At 43.1% G+C, this 21,593-nt stretch overlaps 1 protein-coding gene across 1 annotated transcript; it reads right to left on the bottom strand.

Moving 5' to 3' along the window:
* Positions 1–1,740: 1,740 nt before the first annotated feature.
* On the bottom strand, positions 1,741–20,039 carry NNMT (nicotinamide N-methyltransferase). The gene is made up of 3 exons (XM_059181324.1): positions 19,755–20,039; positions 18,739–18,946; positions 1,741–2,220 (listed from the first exon to the last, which is right to left on the bottom strand). Exons 1-3 carry the CDS (start codon positions 19,906–19,908, stop codon positions 1,788–1,790), a joined length of 795 nt encoding a protein of 264 aa, XP_059037307.1. The 5' UTR covers positions 19,909–20,039; the 3' UTR covers positions 1,741–1,787.
* Between the last annotated feature and the right edge of the window lie 1,554 nt (positions 20,040–21,593).

The following is a 21,593-nucleotide window of genomic DNA, read 5'->3' as shown; positions in this document are numbered from 1 at the left end:
AAGGAGATGGCAAAGCCTGCCTTTAAACTAGGCAATCCAGTTACGCAAGATGTAACTTTTTGGGAGGTCACCCAAATGTCTGAAGTTTCAGAAGTTGTGGCCTTTGGGTAAATGGGTAAACTTGGGTTTAAGAGAGCCCTCTCTCCACAAACTTGGTTCCATGTTTGTGGCCTTGGTGGCTCCTGGGGAGTCAAGTGAGCTCTTTTCCCCTGAGCAGTTGTTTGCAGAAAGGAGGCACATGCCTGGTCATCCCTGTCTGCTCACAGGAACAGAGCTGGACTTGGCTTCCTCCATCCAGCCTGGCCTGGCCTGTTAGCGTCCTTCAGGATGGAATCTCTAGAAACTGTAACATGAATGTCCTAGGAAATGGAGCAATTGAAAACGTCCTGAAAATGGACAGATACTGGGTTGTGACGGGCCTGTACAACCAACTGAAAAAGCACATGTGATAACAGACTCTGGGACTCTGATGTGATTGTCAGGCGGGTTAGGGGAGGGGCAGGCGGCCATGTCCTGTCTCAGGAATGCTGGGAGAGGGAAATCTTGGGATGAGAAACAGACCGGAGAGATGGGCCTCAGACCTGAGGGCCTCAGACCTAGCTGACGAGGATACGCCTCTCTTTTGGGAAGGGGTAGGCAAGCTTCTTTTGTAAACATCCAGAGAACAGATATGTTGGGTTTTGCTGGCCATACCTGAGGTTGCTGCCACAATTACTCAACTTTGCCATTAGAGCAGGCAAACAACCATAGACCCTACATAAATGAACGGCCATGGGTGCTTTCCAATAGATCCTCACAAGACAGGCAACAAGCCGGGTTTGGCTCACGGGCCACAGTTTGTCTCCCTCTGGTTTAGAGCATCATGGCCATGGGGCCTGGGAACCAGGGACCTGCCATGGACAGGTAAACCTAACTCCAAGTAGATGCTTGTCTGAGAGCTATGCTGGAAGGCTACCTGGGGGCTTAGTCAGTTAAGCCTCTGCCTTCAGCTTGTGTCATGATCCCAGGGTCCTGGGATAGAGCCCTGAGTGGGGCTCCCTGCTCAGCGGGATGTCTGCTTCTCCCTGGGCCTGTGTCCTTCTTCCCCGTCCATGCTCTCTAATAAATAAAATCTTAAAAAAATAAAAGGCCACTTCCCAGAACCCCCAAAGGATGTGAACTCTAAAGATACCTGTTTCTAATAGCCGCTGTGAGACAGCCTGTGTTACGTCTCTTGCAGACTCCCAACCTTCTCTTCAGATGGAAGTCACAGCCTTGGCCTAGTGTGTTAAAGGAAGGGGGAGAAGGGCCCGCCCCATACTTAGGACCGGGAGCAAAGGGCATGGCTGTGCTCTGCCCCCAGACGTGGTGGTTGCACCGGCAGATCCCAACAGAGGATGGGGTCCCCAGGGAAGGAGCTTGATGAGAATCAGGAGAAGCAAGTCCCCGAGAGAGGAGGCGGCAGCAGGCCCCCTAGGGACCAGAGCTCATCCCCGCAGACACTGCTCTGCAGGCGTGTGGGCCGTGAGTGGCCATGGCTAGGGTGCTTCAGGAGAAAGAGGTCTCCTTTTCTAGACATGAGTGGCGAAGACCGGACGTGCGGGTTGCTCATCTCTGGGTGCCCATAGCACACCTGGGAAGCATGGAGCCCACGGTCACCCAGGCGCTGCTCCGCCCACCGACCGCGCCCACCCTGTCCCCCTGGGAGCCACTCTGCTCCCCTCGGCACCGTGACTGTGTCAGTTAGAACCAGGGACTGGATTAACTGGGCCAGGCAGAGGAATTGCTTTAATCGCAGCCACAGCGGGTCATACAGCTTTGCTCAGCTTCCTCCCCACCAGGGAGAAGAGCCCTTCGTTGTCGCACATTGTGGAGGAGTAGCTCTGGCAGATCACCTCGAACCACTCGATGGAGAAGCCGGCCTCCCTCACAGCAGCCTCTATGGCCTCCTGGCCCAGGCAGAGGCTGGAGAATCTCTGCTCGCCGATCATGTAGTAGCTGCTCTTCAGGGCGTCCACCACCACCAGGAAGCCCCCCGGCTTCAGCAGGCTGCCGAGGTTCCGGAGCGCGGCGCGGTAGGCTGGGAGGTCGGGGCAGGCGGCGTCCAGGCACAGGGTGCTGAGCACGCAGTCGGCGGCGGGCAGGGACACGGCGCCCAGCGGCCGGCTCTGGGTCACGTCGCACTTCAGGACCTTCTTGACCGCGCGTCTCAGCTTCTCCTCCTTCTCTGGCCCTTTGGCTCTGAAAGACACAAGCCGGCCAGCACCGCTTGCCACCCTGTGCGAGGGAGAACCCCGCATCTCCTGGGTCAGGGGTGTCCCAAGGGGTGTCTCCTTGGGGACATCCCTGTGGGAACAACGGAGAAAGGGAGGCATGAAGGGCCATTCTGCATGTGAAGGTGACGCCGTTACCCTGTGCTGGGCTCGGTCTCCTTCTGAAGTGGGTAAACGCCCGCTTCTCCCGTGGACTGGAATTACTCTTCCTCCACTGCTAAGAACACTGCCTGGCTCATTTACTGCTACTACTACTAGTAAACTACTACTACTACACTGTTTATTTATTACACTTGTCTCCTCTGCCAAACTGCAACATAGTGGCCACTACACCCATTTGTATCAGGCAATAATGGCTTTAATATGTGGAAACAGGGGAGCCTGGGGGACTCAGTCATTTAGCATCTGCCTTCGGCACAGGTCATGATCCCAGGGTCCTGGGATCGAGCCCCCCATTGGGCTCTCTGCTCAGCAGGAAGCCTGCTTCTCCATCTCCCACTCCCCCTGCTTATGTTCCCTCTCTCACAGTCTCTCTGTGTCAAATAAATAAATGAACTCTTTAATAAAATAAAATGTGGAAACAGTATTTCTGGGAATCCGCTGGTCAGGCTGGGGCAGTGAGTGGGGTCCTCCGCAGACATTTACAGAAATGGTGGGTAACTGCAACACAACCACGGCCAGGGCCCCTCTAGAAAGAAGAAAACCACTAGTTGCTATTCTCGAACCCCAAAACATATTGCAGATAGAGAGCATATTTTGTCAAGGGGACTCTTTTCTCAGTGGTCTTGCTCAGAATGCCACCCTTTTCTGCTGAATCAGGCCATTTCCTGAGAGAAAACCAGTTTGTAAAAGAGGCAGAGAAGTGAGGGCAGGAAATGGAATAGAGGGCCTTGGATCCTTTTGGAATTTGTTAGGGGAGGTTTGAGGGAACAAGCCGACGGAGGAGCATATAGAGTGCGCAGGAGATATGGAGAAAGAAGTAGCTGCAAATCAGAGAGCTAAGGGAAAAACAAGAACAGGTGTTTAAAGTGCCCAGAAGGCCACAGAGCCCAAATTATACGAGGGATGACTAGATATCCAGTACTTTGAGGAAGTTAATCAAGAGGGAGAACACCAGGGGTGCAAATCCAGGCCTACATTCAGTGAACACACAGTCCATTGGCTCCAGAAGAAGAGAGACCCTTGGGCAGCAAGGCTTGATGGAGAGAATGGTCCAACATCAGAGCAGATGAGAGAGGGACTTACCCTGGGATCACTTCTGGTCGCCAGGAAAAGTCAATGGTTTAAGTAACACTTTGAAATGTACCTCTACATAGAATGATTTGAGATAACAGCAATTAGTTATGAACACCCTATTTTAATATTTAGTTAAAATCTAAAAACCCAGGGGTGCCTGGGTGGCTCAGCCGGTTAAGCATCTGCCTTGGGCTCAGGTGTGATCCCAGGATCCTGGGATCAAGCCCCGTGTCCAGCTTCCTGCTCAGTGGGGAGCCTCCTTCTCCCTCTCCCTCTGCCTGCCACCCCCCCCCCTTGCTGGTGCTCTCTCTGTCAAATAAATAAATACATTCCTTAAAAAATATCATAAGCCCAGTGCATAAAATCGGCTATTTTTTTTAAAGATTTTATTTATTTATTTGACAGACAGACATCACAAGTAGGCAGAGAGGCAGACAGAGAGAGAGAGAGGAGGAAGCAGGCTCTCTGCGAAGCAGACAGCCTAATGCGGGGCTCGATCCCAGGACCCTGGGATCATGACCTGAGCCGAAGGCAGAAGCTTTAACCCACTGAGCCACCCAGGCGCCCCTAAAATCGGCTATTTATAAATATCCTTTTTAATTTTCCACTTAAGAGGTTTAGCAATAAGCATATGAAAAAAATTCTCAACATTTTTGGCCATCACAGAAATGCAAATCAAACTGTGAGATGCCACTTCACATCCACTGGGACAGGTGTAATTAACAAGACAGTCATAAGTGTTGGCAAGGGCGAGGAGGGACGGGAACATCCTCACGCTACTGATGAGAATATAAAATGGTCCGGCTACTTTGGGAAACAAGTCTGGGGGAAGTTCCTCAGAAGAGTAATCACAGAGTTACCTCATGACCCAGAAATTCCAAGAGAAATGAACACATATGCCCACACAAAAACCTGTACATGAGTAATTATAACAACATTATCCATCATAGTCAAAAGATGGCGACCACCCAAATGCCCACCAACCTATGAGGAAATAGATGAGGCGTGCTATATCCATGCAACGGGGTCATAGTCGTATAAAGGAATGAAATACTGATTCACGCTGTAACATGGAAGAATCTTGGAAACAGTTTGCTAAGGGAAAGAAAACAGAAGCAAAAGGTCACATATTGTATGATTCCATTTACATGAAATGTCCAGAACAGGCAAAGCTACAGAGACCACAGGCAGACCAGGGGTTGCCAACAGAGAGAGGATCCGGGAAATGATGGGAATGACTGCCCGTGGGTACAGGGTTTGTTTGGGGAGTTATGAAAATGTTCCAGAACTGGGATGAAGAGTGCACAGCTACAGGAATATCCAATTGCACACTTTAAATGGGTGAATCACATGGGATGGTCATTTTGTCTCAGGAAAGCTGTTATACTAAACAGAGAAAGAGAAGTAGCTTAGCAAGGTAATGGCTTCAGGGAATTCCTACCACCCAATAAAGCGGGAGCGACAAGGAATGATAATTGCCTTTGGTTGGGTCTAGCTACTCTCCTATCAAGGGTAAAATGATAGTAGGGTGACCTTTTTGTCCTGATTGGTCTGGGCTTTCCTGGTTTTCCCCCTGAAAATCCCACGTCCTGGGAACCCCTCTCTGTCCTGGGCAAACCGGAAATGTTAGTCATTCTAAAAGCAAGGAGGTCAGTGACAAAGCTGCCATTCAGCCTCCTAGAATGTGGACGATTTGACCAAACATTTTAAGAATAAAAAAATAACAATTCACCATGATGGAATTCTGTGAAATACAGATTCGTTTAGGTAAATTAATCTAGAGTAGAAAAATTCAGATAATCTATCTGCACATCCGGATAACCGAAGTACAGATAAAAAGCCGAGGGAGTGACAACACGGTGTGTTTTTTGAACATGTTTCAGGATGATCCTCTCCCCTGGGAACACCGCAGGCTTGTGTATTTAAGTGATGACGTCAGAAGCAGGTTGGACCTCTGTGCCCTATTTCTTGTGTGTTAAGCTATTTGAAAGACACCCGTTACCACAGAGCTAGTCCTTTCTAGTCAGTTGATGATGGAAATTGTTCCCAAACAGGGAGTCACACTGCGAAGTCTGGAAAGCTCACAGAGAAGGTGCCAATTTAAGAGGGAAGTTAGCTGGAAACACTCACTGCCGTGGAGACCCGCTTGTCCCTGGGACCGCAGCAAACGCTGGGGGACTCGGTGGCCCCGCTAGCTGTGCCAAGATGCCACCTCAGGGCTTCTCAGCACCTGTGTTGTGCCCACTGGCAGGGAAATGGACTGGCCTGTAGACACAGGCAATTACTGCTCAGCTACACGTTCAGCTCAAGGGTTAGGGAATCAATACACCCCAGAAAGGAGTTAGACGGTTCCACAGGAAGCTAACAGCAGTGTACTGTTCCTCTAGGTCTGATGATCTGCTCTTTTCAACACATGTAAAAAAGGGCAGTTCTTTCCTTTATAAATATGCATTCTCTGAAGCCTAAGGGAGCTGGGGAGGGACGGGGAGAGAGGGATACAGAGTAGGGCTCCTGGGAAGAGTGCTTGGTGAGAGTGCATCCCCACACCCCAAGAAATTACCCTGAGTTTTAGAGGAGGGTCCTCCTGCCCCATCTCTGCAAGATAGCTGGCGGACCAGAAGCCCCTGGATGAGATCTTTCAATGACATTCACCCCCCAAAGCCCCGTTCCCAGAAGTTCCAGCAGGCCCTCCTGAGGGAGAACCAACAAAATGCGTAAAGGATATAAAAAGCTGCATAAGCTTAGATATGAATGTAAGGGCTGTATGAGCCAGGAATAATCGTTAGTAAGCCTTTGGTGCAGGCCACAGCTGAATCAGGTAAGAGACAGACATTTCAGGAGGGAGAAGTTAGAAAGCAAAAGGCATGCAGTTATTGATTTTACCTTTTTTTTTTTTTTTTTTTTTTTTTGAACTTCTGTGATGTGGTAGGAAGGGTGCCGGGCAATGGGGACCCAAGACAGAACAAATGAAAAACAGATCCTATCGCCATAGGGATTACAGTCTGGAACAGTCTGGAGCAGAGTGAGAAAGAATCTAATGATCATCCACAAAAGTGACAAATTAATACTGTCATAAACACTAGGAAGGAGAGGGCCATGGAGCCAACAAAGGAATGTTGGAAGCTTGAGTTGGCCTAGAGCATCAGGGAAAGCTCCTCCAAAACGGAGTCAGGTAAACAGACACAGAATAAAGGAGAGGTCACTAGGCCACAAAGAATAGGGAGGGGAAGAGGATATTCCAATAGGGGGGAATGGCATGTGCAAAGGCCATGTGGTGGGTGAAAAGACAGAAGGAAGACCAATGAAGCTGGATCTCAGAAAACATAGTAGAGTGTGGCAGGGAGTGAGGCAATAGGGGTCAGCAGGTACCTAGACCAGACAGGGCTTTGGGGACCATGTTAAGAATTTTGCTTTCTATACTAAAAGCCATGGGACGTTATGAAGGGGTGTTTAGGAAGAGAGTCGTATTATCGGATCTACACTTCAGGGCGATCACTTTGGGACAAGAGTAGAGGTGGAAGGCCAGTTAAGAGAGGGGGTTGGTGGCTTGGGCCAGGAAAATAGCCTGGATAGAAAATATTGGGAGACGTACTGGTTTGAGAGAAACTCCGAGGTAAAATGGATAGAACTTGGTGCAGCTCAGAGGACATGGCCGGGAGGGAGAAGGCAAGTTTGGCTTCTAGGCTTCTGGTTTGTTCAAGTCATTAGATAATGGCAACACCCAGGGAAATGAGAGTACACAAGATGGAGCCAAGTTGGGAGGATCAGAGCTCGATTTGGGGCCCTTCCAGACGCACAAATAGAAACGCTTACAGTTCGAAGGAAACGGCCAGGTGAGGTTTCCTCAGCCTGCCCTGTGCCTCTCCCCAGAGATAGAATGCAGAGAGAACGTCTAAGAGGAAGGCTCACTTCTGAAAGGGGAGTCTTTTCCTAGGTACCACTGAAACACTCACCATGACCGTCAAGATCTCGAAGCTGAGAAGGAATACCACTCTTTCCCAAGACATGAAAATACAGAGATGCTTCAGCATAGAGGGACTTCAAGAGCTTTGTGGGACAAATGTGCCCCAAGTGTGTCTATTTTGGGCAAGAAACCTTTTTTAAAACAGACACGAGAATCTTTGTACAGAGAATGTTTACTTCATCTCTACAGGTGCTCAAGCTTCCTTCTTTCAGGCCTGCGGAGGTAGGCGGAGGAGCTGCTCTCTGCAGAGCCCCCCCCCCCCCCCCCCCCCGCCGTGGGATGGCGAGCCCTGGCTTCCCCAGGCCCCTCCTGGCTGCCCTGAGGACGGACAGAGGAGAACTTGCAGAGCGAACCTGTGACTCACTCCCAATCACCAGCATGCTGGGAAGCTCTGTTCTAGATACCAGCTTTTCTCAAACTGCAAAATGTATACCATCTCCCCCTACAACAGAGCTCATTAAAATGCGGATCCTCTGGTTCTGGAGGTGGGGAGCAGGGCCTGAGAGTCTGCATTGTTTTACAGGCTCCCGGGTGATTCGGAAACTGCTCAGTCTGAGAACCACAAAGGAGGTCGTTGCCTGCAATTTCCAGAAACCCAGAGGTCCGTCAGCGCCATTTCTAGGATTTCTTCAGGTCAAATCTCATTTTCCTTGATTCGTGCCTGAATATTTGTATCTTAGCAGGTGACTCTCTGAGTTGAGAAATAAATAATATGAAGCCAGAGTTGGGTACCACTGCCTTACAACTTCTTGCATAGTTTTAAAAGTGACTGGTCCCGGGGCACCTGGGTGGTTCAGTGGGTTGAGCCTCTGCCTTTGGCTCGGGTCACGATCTCAGGGTCCTGGGATCAAGCCCCGCATTGGGCTCTCTGCTCAGCGGGGAGCCTGCTTTCTCCTCTCTCTCTCTCTGCTTGCCTCTCTGCCTACTTGTGATCTCTGTCTGTCAAATACATAAATAAAATTAAAAAAAAAAAAAAGTGACTGGTCCCTAAGTGTATGAATCCCAACAAGGCCGAGCAACAGGAGACGGCTCCAGTTGTCTTTAGCAGCGGTGGGCACAAGAAACAGCTTCAGATAAAGAAGGAATAATCTCAAAGGAAATAGGTTGTGGGCTGACAGAGGTCCTTGAAGATGCAAGAGAGACGTAAGTCGAATGAGATCGCTATCATTCTCAAAAGAGGTAAAGCCACGGGATCTAGTACAAGGATAAGAGTGAGAACGCAGAATTTTACTGCCAAAAAATACAGTTCCTTACTTGAACAGCGATCAGGAAGGGGCCGTTTCTTGGGAGCCGGTTGTTAACAAGCTGAGGATTCTGCCATGAGATAAGCAGCAAAGCTTTTTACTCTCCTGCTAGAGTTTAAGGGGTTCATTTCTGCATGAGATGGAAAGGCTTGTGATAGCCAGGGAAATTGAGAAGAAACTTTCAAAAGCCTTCTTGACATATGATTTGGACCTCAGAAAGGTATATTGTCTGGCTGACTGAAAACTCTCTTATAAACTTTCCCTGAAATTCTATAAACCCTGGGAAATTCCTTATTTATTCAATCATCTTGAATATTGCCCAAATCCTCATAGCTCCAGGGTTTTGTTTTGTTTTTTATCCCTCATTAATACCAGTTTCATTCTGTGGAATCGCCTAGTTGATAGAAAAAAAGAGACTTGAAATTATATTTATTTTGAAGAACGTTATCTTCAGTTTGAAGACCACAGCTAGCATAAAATTCTAAGTAAGGAGCTTATAGGTTATAATGGCATATTAAAGTAGCCTCTCAACTTCTTGCTAAATGCCAGAGGGGGGGAAATAGAGAACTATTTAGGCAACGTTAAACAATTTTATGGTGTTGTTCACATGTAAAGGCAACAAAAACATGTTCCCAATATACACAGGCTTAGAAAATGTCACTTACGTGTTCTTGAAAACATTATTTGAAGGTCTATGCAGTGGACCAAAAGATGAATCAGAATTAAAAACTAAACAACTAGAAAAATCATATAAAATGAACATAAAATTAAAATATTCACATCATTGCAAATACGATTACAAACTGAAAGTGAATGTCCAAACTGATCTCAAAAGAAAACATGAGAATGATGCTTTAAATTATAATATTTGGATTTAAAATCTCCAATTTAAAAAAAATATTGTATTTATTTATTTAATACAGAGAAAGAGAGAGAGAACAAGCAAGGGGGAGGGGTGGAGGGAGGGAGAGAGGCAGACTCTCCACTGAGCAGGGAGCCCGATGTGGGGCTCCATCCCAGGACCCTGGGATCATGAACTGAGATAAAGGTAGACACTTAACCGACTGAGCCACCAAGGCATCCCTAAAGTCTCTAATTTTAACAATAAACACTGTGGAAAGAGGTGACAGAAGGACTTTGGGTATCAAAAATTGTTAAGGTTCTCATTTTATGAGGAAGAAAAAAATTACTGATTCTTAACCTGACACTGGTATGCTGAGAGAATTTGTTTCTAACAGAATTGCATTTTAAGAAAAGCTAAGAGAAGTTCTTCAGGTGAAGGGAAGTGATGCCATATGGAAGTCTAGATCTGCAGAAAGGAATGATGAATGCCAGACAGGAGAGATATGCAGATATCTGTCTATACATATATAAAAGACTGTATGTGTGTGTGTGTGTGTGTGTGTGTGTGTGTGTGTGTATAAAACTGTCACATAAAAAAGACTTTATATATGTTTGTTTAAAATACTACTGGCTAATATGAATATACTTAAGACTACCAAACTGTATACTTAAAAATAGTTCAGATGCTACATTTATTTTTAAACCACATTAAAAGAATAAAGCAATAAAAAAATAAATAAAAGCACTACTGACTTTTTAAAGCAAAAATAATAAGGGTGCCTGGGTGGCTCAGTGGGTTAAAGCCTCTGCTTTTGGCTCAGGTTGTGATACCAGGGTCCTGGGATCGAGCCCCACATTGGGCTCTCTGCTCAGCGGGGAGTCTGCTTCCCTTCCTCTCTCTCTGCCTGCCTCTCTGCCTACTTGTGATCTCTGTCAAATAAATAAATAAAAATCTTTAGAAAAATAATAACAATGTATAATGTTATCATATATATAAAGTAAAATATATGAGAGGTGCATAAGGCAAGAGTGGGTTAAAGGAATTACACTGTTATAATATCTTATGTTCTTCATGAGGTAATAGATATGTCAAAAATATATACTGAAATTTCTAGAAAAATAACACATGCACATACATGTATACACCCCCACAAAACACAAAAGAGGTCCATAGAAAAGATTAGAGTCAACAGAAAAGATAAAAAGGAATACTAAAAATCTTTATATCTGTACTAGTGGAATATCAAATTATTACACCAAGGAGAAGCAGGAAAAAAGGCATAAATGAACAACAAAGCAGATGGGACAAGTAGAAAATATATACCAAAATGATTATCAGTAATTACATTAAATATAAGTGAACTAAAGAATCCAGTTAAAAGGCAGAAATCACCACACTGGATTGAAAAAGAAGATGTACTACATACCACTTGCAAGAAAAACATTTTAGGTATTAAAAAAAACATATGTTGATAACAAAAGGGTGGAAAAGATATACGCTGTCTATTAGTTACCTATTGCTGCATTATAGATTACCTTAAAACTTAGCGATTTAAAATAATAAACACATATCTTCCAGTTTCTGTGGGTCAGATACCTGGGCACAGATTAGCTAAGTACCCCTGATGCAAGGTCTTTCATGAGGCAGTGTTTGTCATGTCTTCATTCTCATTTGAAGGTAAAATTGGGGGGGGGGGTTGCTTCCAAGCTCACTCCAGACAAGCAGGTGAGAGGGGTATATCCAAAAGGGAAGCCACAGTATTTTTGTAAGCTAATCTCAGGACTAGTGTCCTAGTATTCTGCTACATTGTACTTGTTAAATCCAATGGACACCCAAGAGAATGCAATTAAACAAGAGATGAATATTTGAGCTAAGATTATTGGAAGCCATCTTTGAGGCTATCTACCATTCCATCCAAATACCAAGCATAAGAAGGTTGATGTGGCCATATTAATATCAAAGTAGACTTTTAAAGTATTTTCATTTTTTAAAAGATTTTATTTATTTATTTGACAGAGAGAAACACAGGGAGAGAGGGAACACAAGCAGGGGGAGTAGGAGAGGGAGAAGCAGGCTCCCCGCTGAGCAGGGAGCCCAATGTGGGACTCAATCCCAGGACCCTGGGATCATGACCTGAGCTGAAGGCAGATGCCTAATGATATCTAGGTGGCCCCAAAGTAGACCTTAAGACAAAGTGTATTACTAACAGTAAAAGGAGATATTTCTTAAAGATAAAATGGTCAATAAATCAAGAAAACAAAAAAATCCTAAAAATATATGCAGGTAGCAACAAAGCTTCAAAATGTATGAAGCAAAAGTTGACAGAATGATGGGGAACAAGAGATAAATCCACAATCATAATCTGAGATTTTAATACCTTTCTATTAGTAACTGATAAGCAAAAAAAATCACATAGAAAATTTGAAAAACACTACCAATCCACCTGACTTAATTGATATTTATAGAAACTACACCTACAACAGGATGATATACATTCTTTTCAGTGTAGAAAGCACATAGATTGTTAACCAAAATAGGCCATATGTTGACCATAAGATCAATCTCTGACTACAATAAAATTAAAATAGAAATCAATAACAGTATCTAGAAAATCCTGACATTTTTGGAGATCAAGCAACACAATTCTAAATAATTCAGGTCAAAGAAGATATCACAAAGGAAATTAGAAACTATTGTTGAAGGGGGCACCTGGGTGTTTCAGTCCGTTAAGTGTCTGACTCTTGGTTTCAGCACAGGTCAAGATCTCAGGGCTCAAACCCCAAGTTAGACTCTATGTTCAGAAGGAAATCTGTTTTAGATTCTCTCTCTCCTCTCCCTCTGCCTCTTCCTGTCCCCTGTGCTTATGCTCTTTCTCTCCCAAATAACAAATAAATAAATCTTGTTAAAAATTAAGAAAATATGCTGAGGTGGATAATAATAAAAATATGATGTATCAAAAATCATGAGATGCAACTAAAACAGTTCTGAAGGAAATTTTTTTTTTTTAAAGATTTTATTTATTTATTTGACAGAGAGAAATCACAAGTAGATGGAGAGGCAGGCAGAGAGAGAGAGAGGGAAGCAGGCTCCCTGCTAAGCAGAGAGCCCGATGCGGGACTCGATCCCAGGACCCTGAGATCATGACCTGAGCCGAAGGCAGCGGCTTAACCCACTGAGCCACCCAGGCGCCCCAGTTCTGAAGGAAATTTATGGCTTTAAGTGGCCAAGTTAGAAGAAACAAATGTGTGAAATCAATTATCTAAGCTTCTATCTTCAGAAGCAAGAAAAAGAAGAGCATATTAAAACTAAAGTAAATGGAAGAGAGAAAGTTAGAAAAATAAAGCCAGAATTCAAAACAATTGAAAATGGAAAGACAATAGAAAAAAATCAACAAAACCAGAAGTTGGTTCTTCAGAAAGTTTAATAAAATTGGTCAATCTCTAGCAAGCTTGATCAAGATATATTTTAAAAGACAAAGTGCCAATATCAAGAATGAAAGAAGGAAGATCACTAAAAGAGTAATAAAGATATATTGTTTTAAAAAAATTATGATGATAAAGTTGACAACCAAGATGCAGAAGACAAATTCCTTGGAAAATATTGCTTATCAAAATGAAGAAGAAATGGAAAATTGAAATAGAATAAAAATATTATTTTGAATTTTTAAAACTTCACACACATGAAAAAAAATCCTTCATATAAGCCTCATTTAAGGAAGGAATCATTTAAGAAAGAAATAATACTAATAATACAAAAACACTTTCAAAAAACAGAGGAGGAAGAAACATTTTCAACTTGTTATATGAATCTGACATTATGCCGATATCAAAATCTGCTAAGCATATTATAAGAAAAGGAAATTATAGCTCAATATCCTTCATATATGTAGATGTAAAAATCTCTAACAAAATATTAGCAAATCACTTCCAGCCATACATAGAAAGATTCTGCTTTAACCAATGGGTGTATATTAGATTTAAACATTCAAAAATCTTCCAATATCATTCACATTTTCAGAATAAAGAAGAAAAATCATATGACCATTTCAATGAATTCCTCCAAAATTGACAAAATTCAACATTTAACTTAGAACCCCTAAGAAACTAAAAATATAAAGAAATTTCATCTGATAAAGAATATCTGTGAAAAATCTATATTTAATATATTTAACGATGAATCACTGGACATTTTTTTCTATGATGTAGAGAAAGGCACATATGTCTACTCTCATCTCGTCTATCCAACATTGATAGGAAAGTCCTAGACAGTGTAATAAGGCCAGAAAAATAAACAAAAGACATATAGTTAGAATAGAAGAAGTAAAACTATTTTTATTTGCAGATGATATAAGACTGTACATAGAAAAACCTCTGGAATCTACAAAAAGCACTATTAAATTTTATTAGTGAAGTCAGCAAGGTTCTAGGATACAAGGTCAATATATAAAAATCAATTGTATTTCTCTATACTAGCAAATTTTTGAAATTTGAAATTTAAAAAGTACAATTAACAATAACATTAAGAAAATAAAACACAGGACAAACTTAACAAAATATATACAAAAATTGAGAACTACAAAACATTACTGGGAGAAACTAAAGAAGTCCTAGATGAATATATAGAGAGATCATGTTTCTGGACTGCAGATTCCATACGCCCATTCTCTTCAACTGAATTGTAAATTCAAAGATCACTATCAAAGTCTCAGCAGCCTTTTTTGGAAGAAATAGATAAATTTATTCTAAAATTTATGAATCACCCAGGTGCCCCAAATTTAAATAAAGATTTTTGAAAGTTTAAATCTAATATACACCCATTGGTTAAAGCAGAATCTTTCTATGTATGGCTGGAAGTGATTTGCTAATATTTTGTTAGAGATTTTTACATCTACATATATGAAGTATATTGAGCTTCATAATATCCTTCATGAAGGATATTGAGCTTCAATATTTAAATATTTGGGGCACCTGGGTGGCTCGGTTGGTTAAGCATCCACCTTCAGCTCAGGTCATTATCCTGGGGTTCAAGTCAGTGTCCTTGCTCAGCAGGGAGCCTGCTTCTCCCTCTCCTTCTGCCTGCCACTCCCCCTGCTTGTGCTCTCTCTCTCTAATAAATAAAATCTTTAAAAAAAAAAAACAAACAGAATTTAAAGATTTTACTTACTTTACTAGAAAGAGAAAGAGTGCATGACCAGGGGAGGGGAAGATGGAGAGGGAGAAGCAGACTGCTCACTAAGCCAAGGGTTCAGCCCCAGGACTCTAGGATAATGACCTGAGCCCAAGGCAGACACTTAACTGCCTAAGTAACTGAGCCACTCAGGGACCCTAGTTTATTCTAGAATTTATAATGGCAAAAATATAATGGCAATAAAGAAACTTTTACACAGTGAAGGAAACCAAGAAAACAAGGCAGCCTACTGAAGAGGAGAAGTTATTTGAAAATGACATATCTGGTAAGGTATTAATAACCAAAATGTATAAAGAACTTATACAATCCAACACCGAAGAAACAAAAAATCTGATTAAAATGGGAAGAGGACCTGAGCGTTTTTTCAAAGATATACAAATGGCCAAGAGACATATGAACACACACTCATTATCATTGATCACCAGGGAAATGCAAATCAAAACCACAATAAGATATCACTTCATACCTGTCAGAATGGCTATAATAAAAAAGACAAGAAATAACAAGTTTTGGCAAGAATGTGCAGAAAAAGGGGCCCTCACGCACCACTGATGCAGCCACTGTGGAAAATGGTATGGAGGTACCCTAAAAAATTACAACTGAAATACTGTAGGATCCAGTAATTCCATTACTGGGTACTTACTCAAAGAAAACAAAACACTAATTTGAAAAGATATAGGCACCCCTATGTTTACTGCAACATTAGTTACAATAGCCAAGATTGAGAAGGAACCCAAGTGTCCATTCTTGGATGAACAGATAATGAAGAGGTGGTGTATACATATATACAGAAGGGACTATTACTCAGCCATGAAAAAGGTGATTTTCCCCCCCACACGTTTGCAACAACATGGGTAGACCTAGAAGGTATAATGCTTAGTGAAATAAGTCAGACAGAGAAAACAAACACCATATGATTTCACTTGTATGTGGAATTTAAGAAAGGAAGGAAGGAAGGAAGAAAAAAAAGGAGACAGATAAAAGAAACAGACTCTTAAATAAAGAGAACAAACTGGTGGTGCCAGAGGGGAGATAGGGGAAACAGGTGAAGGGGACTGAGAACGCACCTATAATGAGCACTCAGTAATGTCCAGAATTGTTAAGTTGTTATATTGTACACCTGAAACTAAGGCTATATGTTAATTATATTTATATATTATTATATAATATATAATATATATATTATATATATAATATATAAAATTAATTATATTTAATTAATACATTAAATATAATATATATGTTTGTATATTAAATATAATATATGTGTGTAATATATGTATGTGTGTTATATATATTAAATATATGTGCATGTAATATATGTGTGTGTTATGTATGTATATTAAATATAATATATATGCGTGTGTGTTATATGTGTGTGTATATAATATGTGTGTATATTATATATATATGTAATATATGTAATATGTGTGTGTGTGTATATACACACACACTCATATATATAATGGCATTAAAATTGCCAGAATAATCTTGAAAAAGAACAAAGTTGGAGGTTTTACCCTATCTGATTTCAAGACTTACTTTTCCTGGTAAAAGGGTTAAAAGACCAGCATAAACCCCGTGGAAGTTTAGTGACTCTCATACAGCAAAAACATTAATTGAGAAGCAAAATATAAATTCCTATTTGTTCATACCATTATAAAGAATTATATAAACAACAAGTCACCTTGATAACTTATATCAGACAACCCATGCTATTGATAAGCATAGCAGCAACATGTAAGAAAATAAATATGAAGTTTAGAATACTCCAACTAAGCTAGAATTCAGCAGATCATGGAAAGAGAATGAAGAGGTTAAAGAAATAGAAGCAGAATTTAGAGTTAGTTTCAGAAGAGAATCTGACTCAGGAATAAGCACATTTAGAGAAGCCATGAAAATCAAATTTAAGTGCAGATATAGAAAAATGAATTGACCATCACTCTAGAAGTAGAGGGTAGAGGTAGACAAATTCCTTAGGGACACGTTAAGATCATATGATTTTACATTTATTCCTGGGATTGGGGAATATTACTTCACTCCTCCTGTTGTTCAAGTTGAGAAACAGAGACATCAGCCCTGAGACTTTTCCTCTCATCATTCTCCATGACCAATCATTACCAAACTTTTATCCAGCCTATCTCAACAATTCATCTTAAAATCATCTTCCTCTCTCCATCATCAACCAATCCAGTGGTCTAAGCCACCATCATTAAAGCATCTCCTTTCTGCATCTTTCATTCTCCTCTAAACCCTCCCAATCCATTCTCCACACAATAGCCAAAGGGAGCTTTGTAATGTAAAGGGGGGGTGTCGCATCACTTTCCTGGCTACACCTCTCACACCTTCTCAGCACACTTGAAGTACAGGATTGTTAGCCTGGCCTCAAAGCCCTAAGTGATCTGAGATGTGCCTACTTCCCCGACATGAGGTCTAGGAGACTTGAGACTTCCTCATCTTTCCACCAGTCTATCCCAGTAGATAGGACAATGTGGCACATCATATGGGCTCAATCTGGGTTCGTTGAATAAATGAATAAATGTTAGTTCCTTTAACCAGGAGCCAAAAGCACTTGTTTCTTGAAGGGGGTTGTCTTCCTGGGAAGAAAGAGCCCTTTCCTGACCAGAGCATGGGATACGTTCATTAAAAATAGCTATGCTTTGGGGGCACTTGAGTGGCTCAGTCAGTTAAGCGTCTGCCTTTGGCTCAGGCCATGATCTCAGGGTCCTGGGATGGAGCCCCACATCCGGCTGCCTGCTCAACGTGAGTCTACTTTATTTCTTCTCGCCCCCTCCACCCATGCGCACGTGCTCTCTCTCTGTCTCTGAAATAAATAAATCTTTAAAAAAAACAGAAACACTCTCCCATTGTGAGCAAAAAGGTAAGGAAAGAGATGATGCTGTGCCACACAGATTAGTATATGCGTAAAGGTGGGGGTGCAAATACAGGGAGAAGTGGATTGGAGAAGGACCATTACTTAGAAAAAATAAACCGTGGGCAAGAGGATGGGGAAAGAGAAAAAAACAAAACAAAGCAAAAAAACCTATAAGAGTAGGAAAAGAAAATGTAGAAGTAACTGAGCATATAAGAAGTAGCAGATGAGGCCCACATGATTGGAAGAGGAATAGCGAAGTGGTCTTTTGATACGGTTTGCAAAGGAGGCTGCGGGGCCTTGGCAGCCAGAGCAGCAGAGACATTCTGCTGCGGGAGAGACAGTCCACTGTGCGGGACAGCGGACCTGAGCTGAGCCGTCACAGGACAATCACCAGAGGATGGAGGTACGTCAGGACAAGAGACAGACAAAGTGAAATGCAGAATGGGCCACCTCTGTCTATCGGCTGTTGACTGGTTCTCATGTGGAAAGAAATTAATTGTTTAAACAAGACTTATTTGCATAAATCGACTTATAGACAGAGTGGGCTAAGCTGTCGGTCATGAGCCATGAGTATGTCAAGCTCTGATTTTTGTCGATGGCGAGTGACAAATCCTTTCCAGATAACTCCTTTATGCTGCTCATCTCAGTTTGAGAACTTGGTCAGCTTTTTGTTGTGTCTGGTGGTGGTAGGGTTAGCTGCCCTCGCAGCAGCGTCCCCTGCCCTGGGATGGAGGATGCCCCTGAGGGGCAAGCCCGAACACCCAAAAGCTGCTGGTAAGGAGCCGGTTTCGCCTCTTCCCTGAACTTGTCCTCCACGTCACTATCCCATGAACCCTAACCCACACGCTGCGCCCTGCACTGTCCTGGGAAGGTTTTGTCTCCTCTTGGCTCAGTGGCCGTCTCTTCCATTCTCTGTGTCTTCTGCTGTTCTGGTGCATGCATGTGTGCACACACTCACTCCCACTCCCCTCTGGCTCTTTCTCCCTCTCTCCTTCTTATTCTTCATCTGGATATCAATCTGGTCTCTGTTTCTTTTACTTTTTAACTTGGACTCTATGGATAATTTGTGGGTCAGAAAAATGAACCGTCCCTCAGGTACCATGAGAAAGCCGGGAAGCAGACTTTGGTTTCTCTACCTGTTCCCTTCCAGCTCGCACACGTAGGTCACCACTGGAGACCAGTCAAAAGCCCCTGGTTCCTTCTTCAGCCACTTCTGCAGCTCCCGCAGGTTCTGGTCCGTATAGTCGGTGGCAATGATCTCCTTGAAGGATTCACAAGCAGAGAGGAGCTGGTAGATGGTGGGGCCAGAGCCAATGTCGATGAGGAGGTCCCCTTTCACGCCATCTGATTTAGAGGAGGCAACAAGGAAAGGGGTTCGGACATCCTATGACGGCAGCCAGAGCTGATACACACAGTCTTCACTCGCACTGTGCAAGAGAGCCCTAAAGACAGACCAGCTCTCTACTCACTCATCCCTCAAATTCTTTTTTAAATATCTCTGCATTTTCCATTCCCCAATCCAGGCTGGAGGCATGCTGCTGGGATATTTTTAGGTGCAGGAGAAGGAAGACAAGATCTACATCTGGTTACAGACCCCTGATCCAGAAAGACTGCTAAACAGAAAATGTAAAAACTATTAAGGAATACTTCTGGGGAAAGTTAAAATTGTTTTTAAAATTGGGTCATTATGTCTCTCTCCAGAAAGCATCCAATTCTTCCTGTGTTGGGAGGTCTTTTTATCTCATGCACACTTGCAACATTCCTTTGAGTTAGAGACTTACTCTAACTAGAATCTTCTTCTAACTAGAATCTTCTTCTCTCTAACTCTATCTAGAATCTTCTTTAAGTGGCCCATCATGGTTAAATGGCTGGCACTGGTCACCTGGCAAACTGATATGAAATCAAGGACAGAATTCCTGCCTTCTGGTTTCCCTTTGCACAACCACATGAGATCGTGCATATAAAAGCTCTTGGTAAATTGTAAAATATCCATACCAAAAAATCATTGGTGTTCATTCTCCTTAAATACATAAGTAACATCAAAAGGGCTGTCACATAGCAATGACTAGACACAAACCCAGCCCTGCCCTGACATTTCGTCTGGATGTCTCATAGTTTGGCGGAGAGACACACAGATAACACACAAACTTACCCAGGCAGAATATCTTGAAGAGATTTTTCAGGAGATGCCTGAGAATCTCATTTTCTGCAGAGTGTTTGGACCCAAAGTTGTAATATTTTTCCAGGTAATCCCGAGGGTTAAAATGTCTCAGGTAAGTGTCCTTGGAGGTGAAGCTAGTTTCCATGGTGGCTTGCTCTTGTGGCCACCACCCTCCCGCCCTCTCCTCCAGAACCCAAGCAGTCAACGTGCAAAAGTTGCCTTTTTAAGTCCCAGGCTTCAATCTTTCTTCTGTTAGAGTTCAGCCCACGCCTTAGAGACCAGTGTTTGGTTAAACACTAACAGAAATACACCAAGAACGTTTTGGCTGTTCTAGGAGGTGATGAAATTTTTGGGCAAGGGCGCCTACGAGATGTGCGTGTGGGAAGGGGAGGGCCGTGAGCTACAGGCAGTTCTTGGCCAAGGGGTGAAGTTCAAGTGCGGGAAGAATCATCTGGGCTCATCTGGGAAATCATTTAACTCACAGGAAGAACCACTAAGTTTAGAGAGGTGGGTCCTCTCCCTAGAACAACATCATTCTCGTAATGATTCTCCCAAAAGAGAGTCACAAGGAACGGTTTAAATTTAACAGTCGTAAAGGAAGAGGAGAAAGAGGATTAGGAAATGTTTTTAGGGCTAAGGAACATTAGCTAAAGAAGGAATTGCAGATGAGAGAGGGTAAAAGAGCAATTTTTAGAAACCTGGATAAGGTTTCCTCCAATTCTGGGAAGGCCACATTCCTGTAATCATCTCTTCAAGCTCTACACGCCCCTCACTCCCCTCCCTGTGTAACCACAGCTCTCCAGCAGCTGCCAGTTCTCCACATCGGGCAACCACCTCCTCCCCCAAGCCTCCCCACACATTTCAATCCATTCAAGTCCTGATGGTCCTTTCAAGGGGAAATTTGAATGCTCTATTTCCTTCAAGAACTCCTTACCTTCCCTTTTCTGGACTCACATTGCCCTTAGAATTAGCTTACTCAGCTGAACCCTTGACTCTGTCATGTCGTGTATTTGTTCCTGGTTTTGTCTGTGTCAATCTTACTTCCCAAACTAAGCTTTCACGGGAAGGATGCCTGAAAACCACCTTTAGATCAAGGCCTATGGCTCCGCCCCTGCCTATCACACTGACCTAGGAGGTGTTCAAAACACTGGTTGATTAGTTGACTCTTGTCATATCACAGCAAAACGCAATCACAGTTGAGTGCCCCATATTCCACGGGGGATGACTTCGTGAGAGCCCATCTGGCTACCAGGCAGAGAAACCCACTCAAAGGAGTTCAAGTGAAAAAGGAATTATTAATAGGAGAATATAGTGGAAACATTGCAGGGTATTTAACTGGGTCTCATGATCCACAAAGTCATTAGGCAACTAATTTTTCTCCCTCACTTACTCTCCTCCTTTCCTCTATCCTTTTGTGTCTCCTTTTGTGCCCTCTTTGGAGGGCCAAGGGCCTTGATTCTCTGCAAACTGGCCTCTCTTACTCATCCACTACACGTGGGTCTCTTTGGACCATTCCCTGTGCTGGTCTCTGCACCTGACCTTACAGAATCTTTTAACCCATCTCCTCACAGCTGGCCAGCTGGGTCTGCATAATCCAAATCCAGTTCTGTAGAGAATCTGCCGGGTCGAGTCTGGGTCAGTCATTGACTCTTCCCAGCAAATATGAGGGTTGGGAAGGAGATCTGTGTGGTAGTGAGACCGCCCGTCACAAGGACTTAGATGAACAGACAAATTGTCTCATATTACTGCGACTTTGGACCTGCAAAGTCAAATCACAGATTGGAAGGATGTAGAATCAACTCAGAGATGTCTCTGTGAGTGGCTCGAAGG

Source organism: Mustela lutreola, chromosome 1, assembly GCF_030435805.1.
Source record: "Mustela lutreola isolate mMusLut2 chromosome 1, mMusLut2.pri, whole genome shotgun sequence".
Taxonomy (NCBI): domain Eukaryota; kingdom Metazoa; phylum Chordata; class Mammalia; order Carnivora; family Mustelidae; genus Mustela; species Mustela lutreola.
The sequence above is the reverse complement of the archived record's forward strand: the minus strand, read 5'-3'. Positions and strand labels throughout refer to the sequence as shown.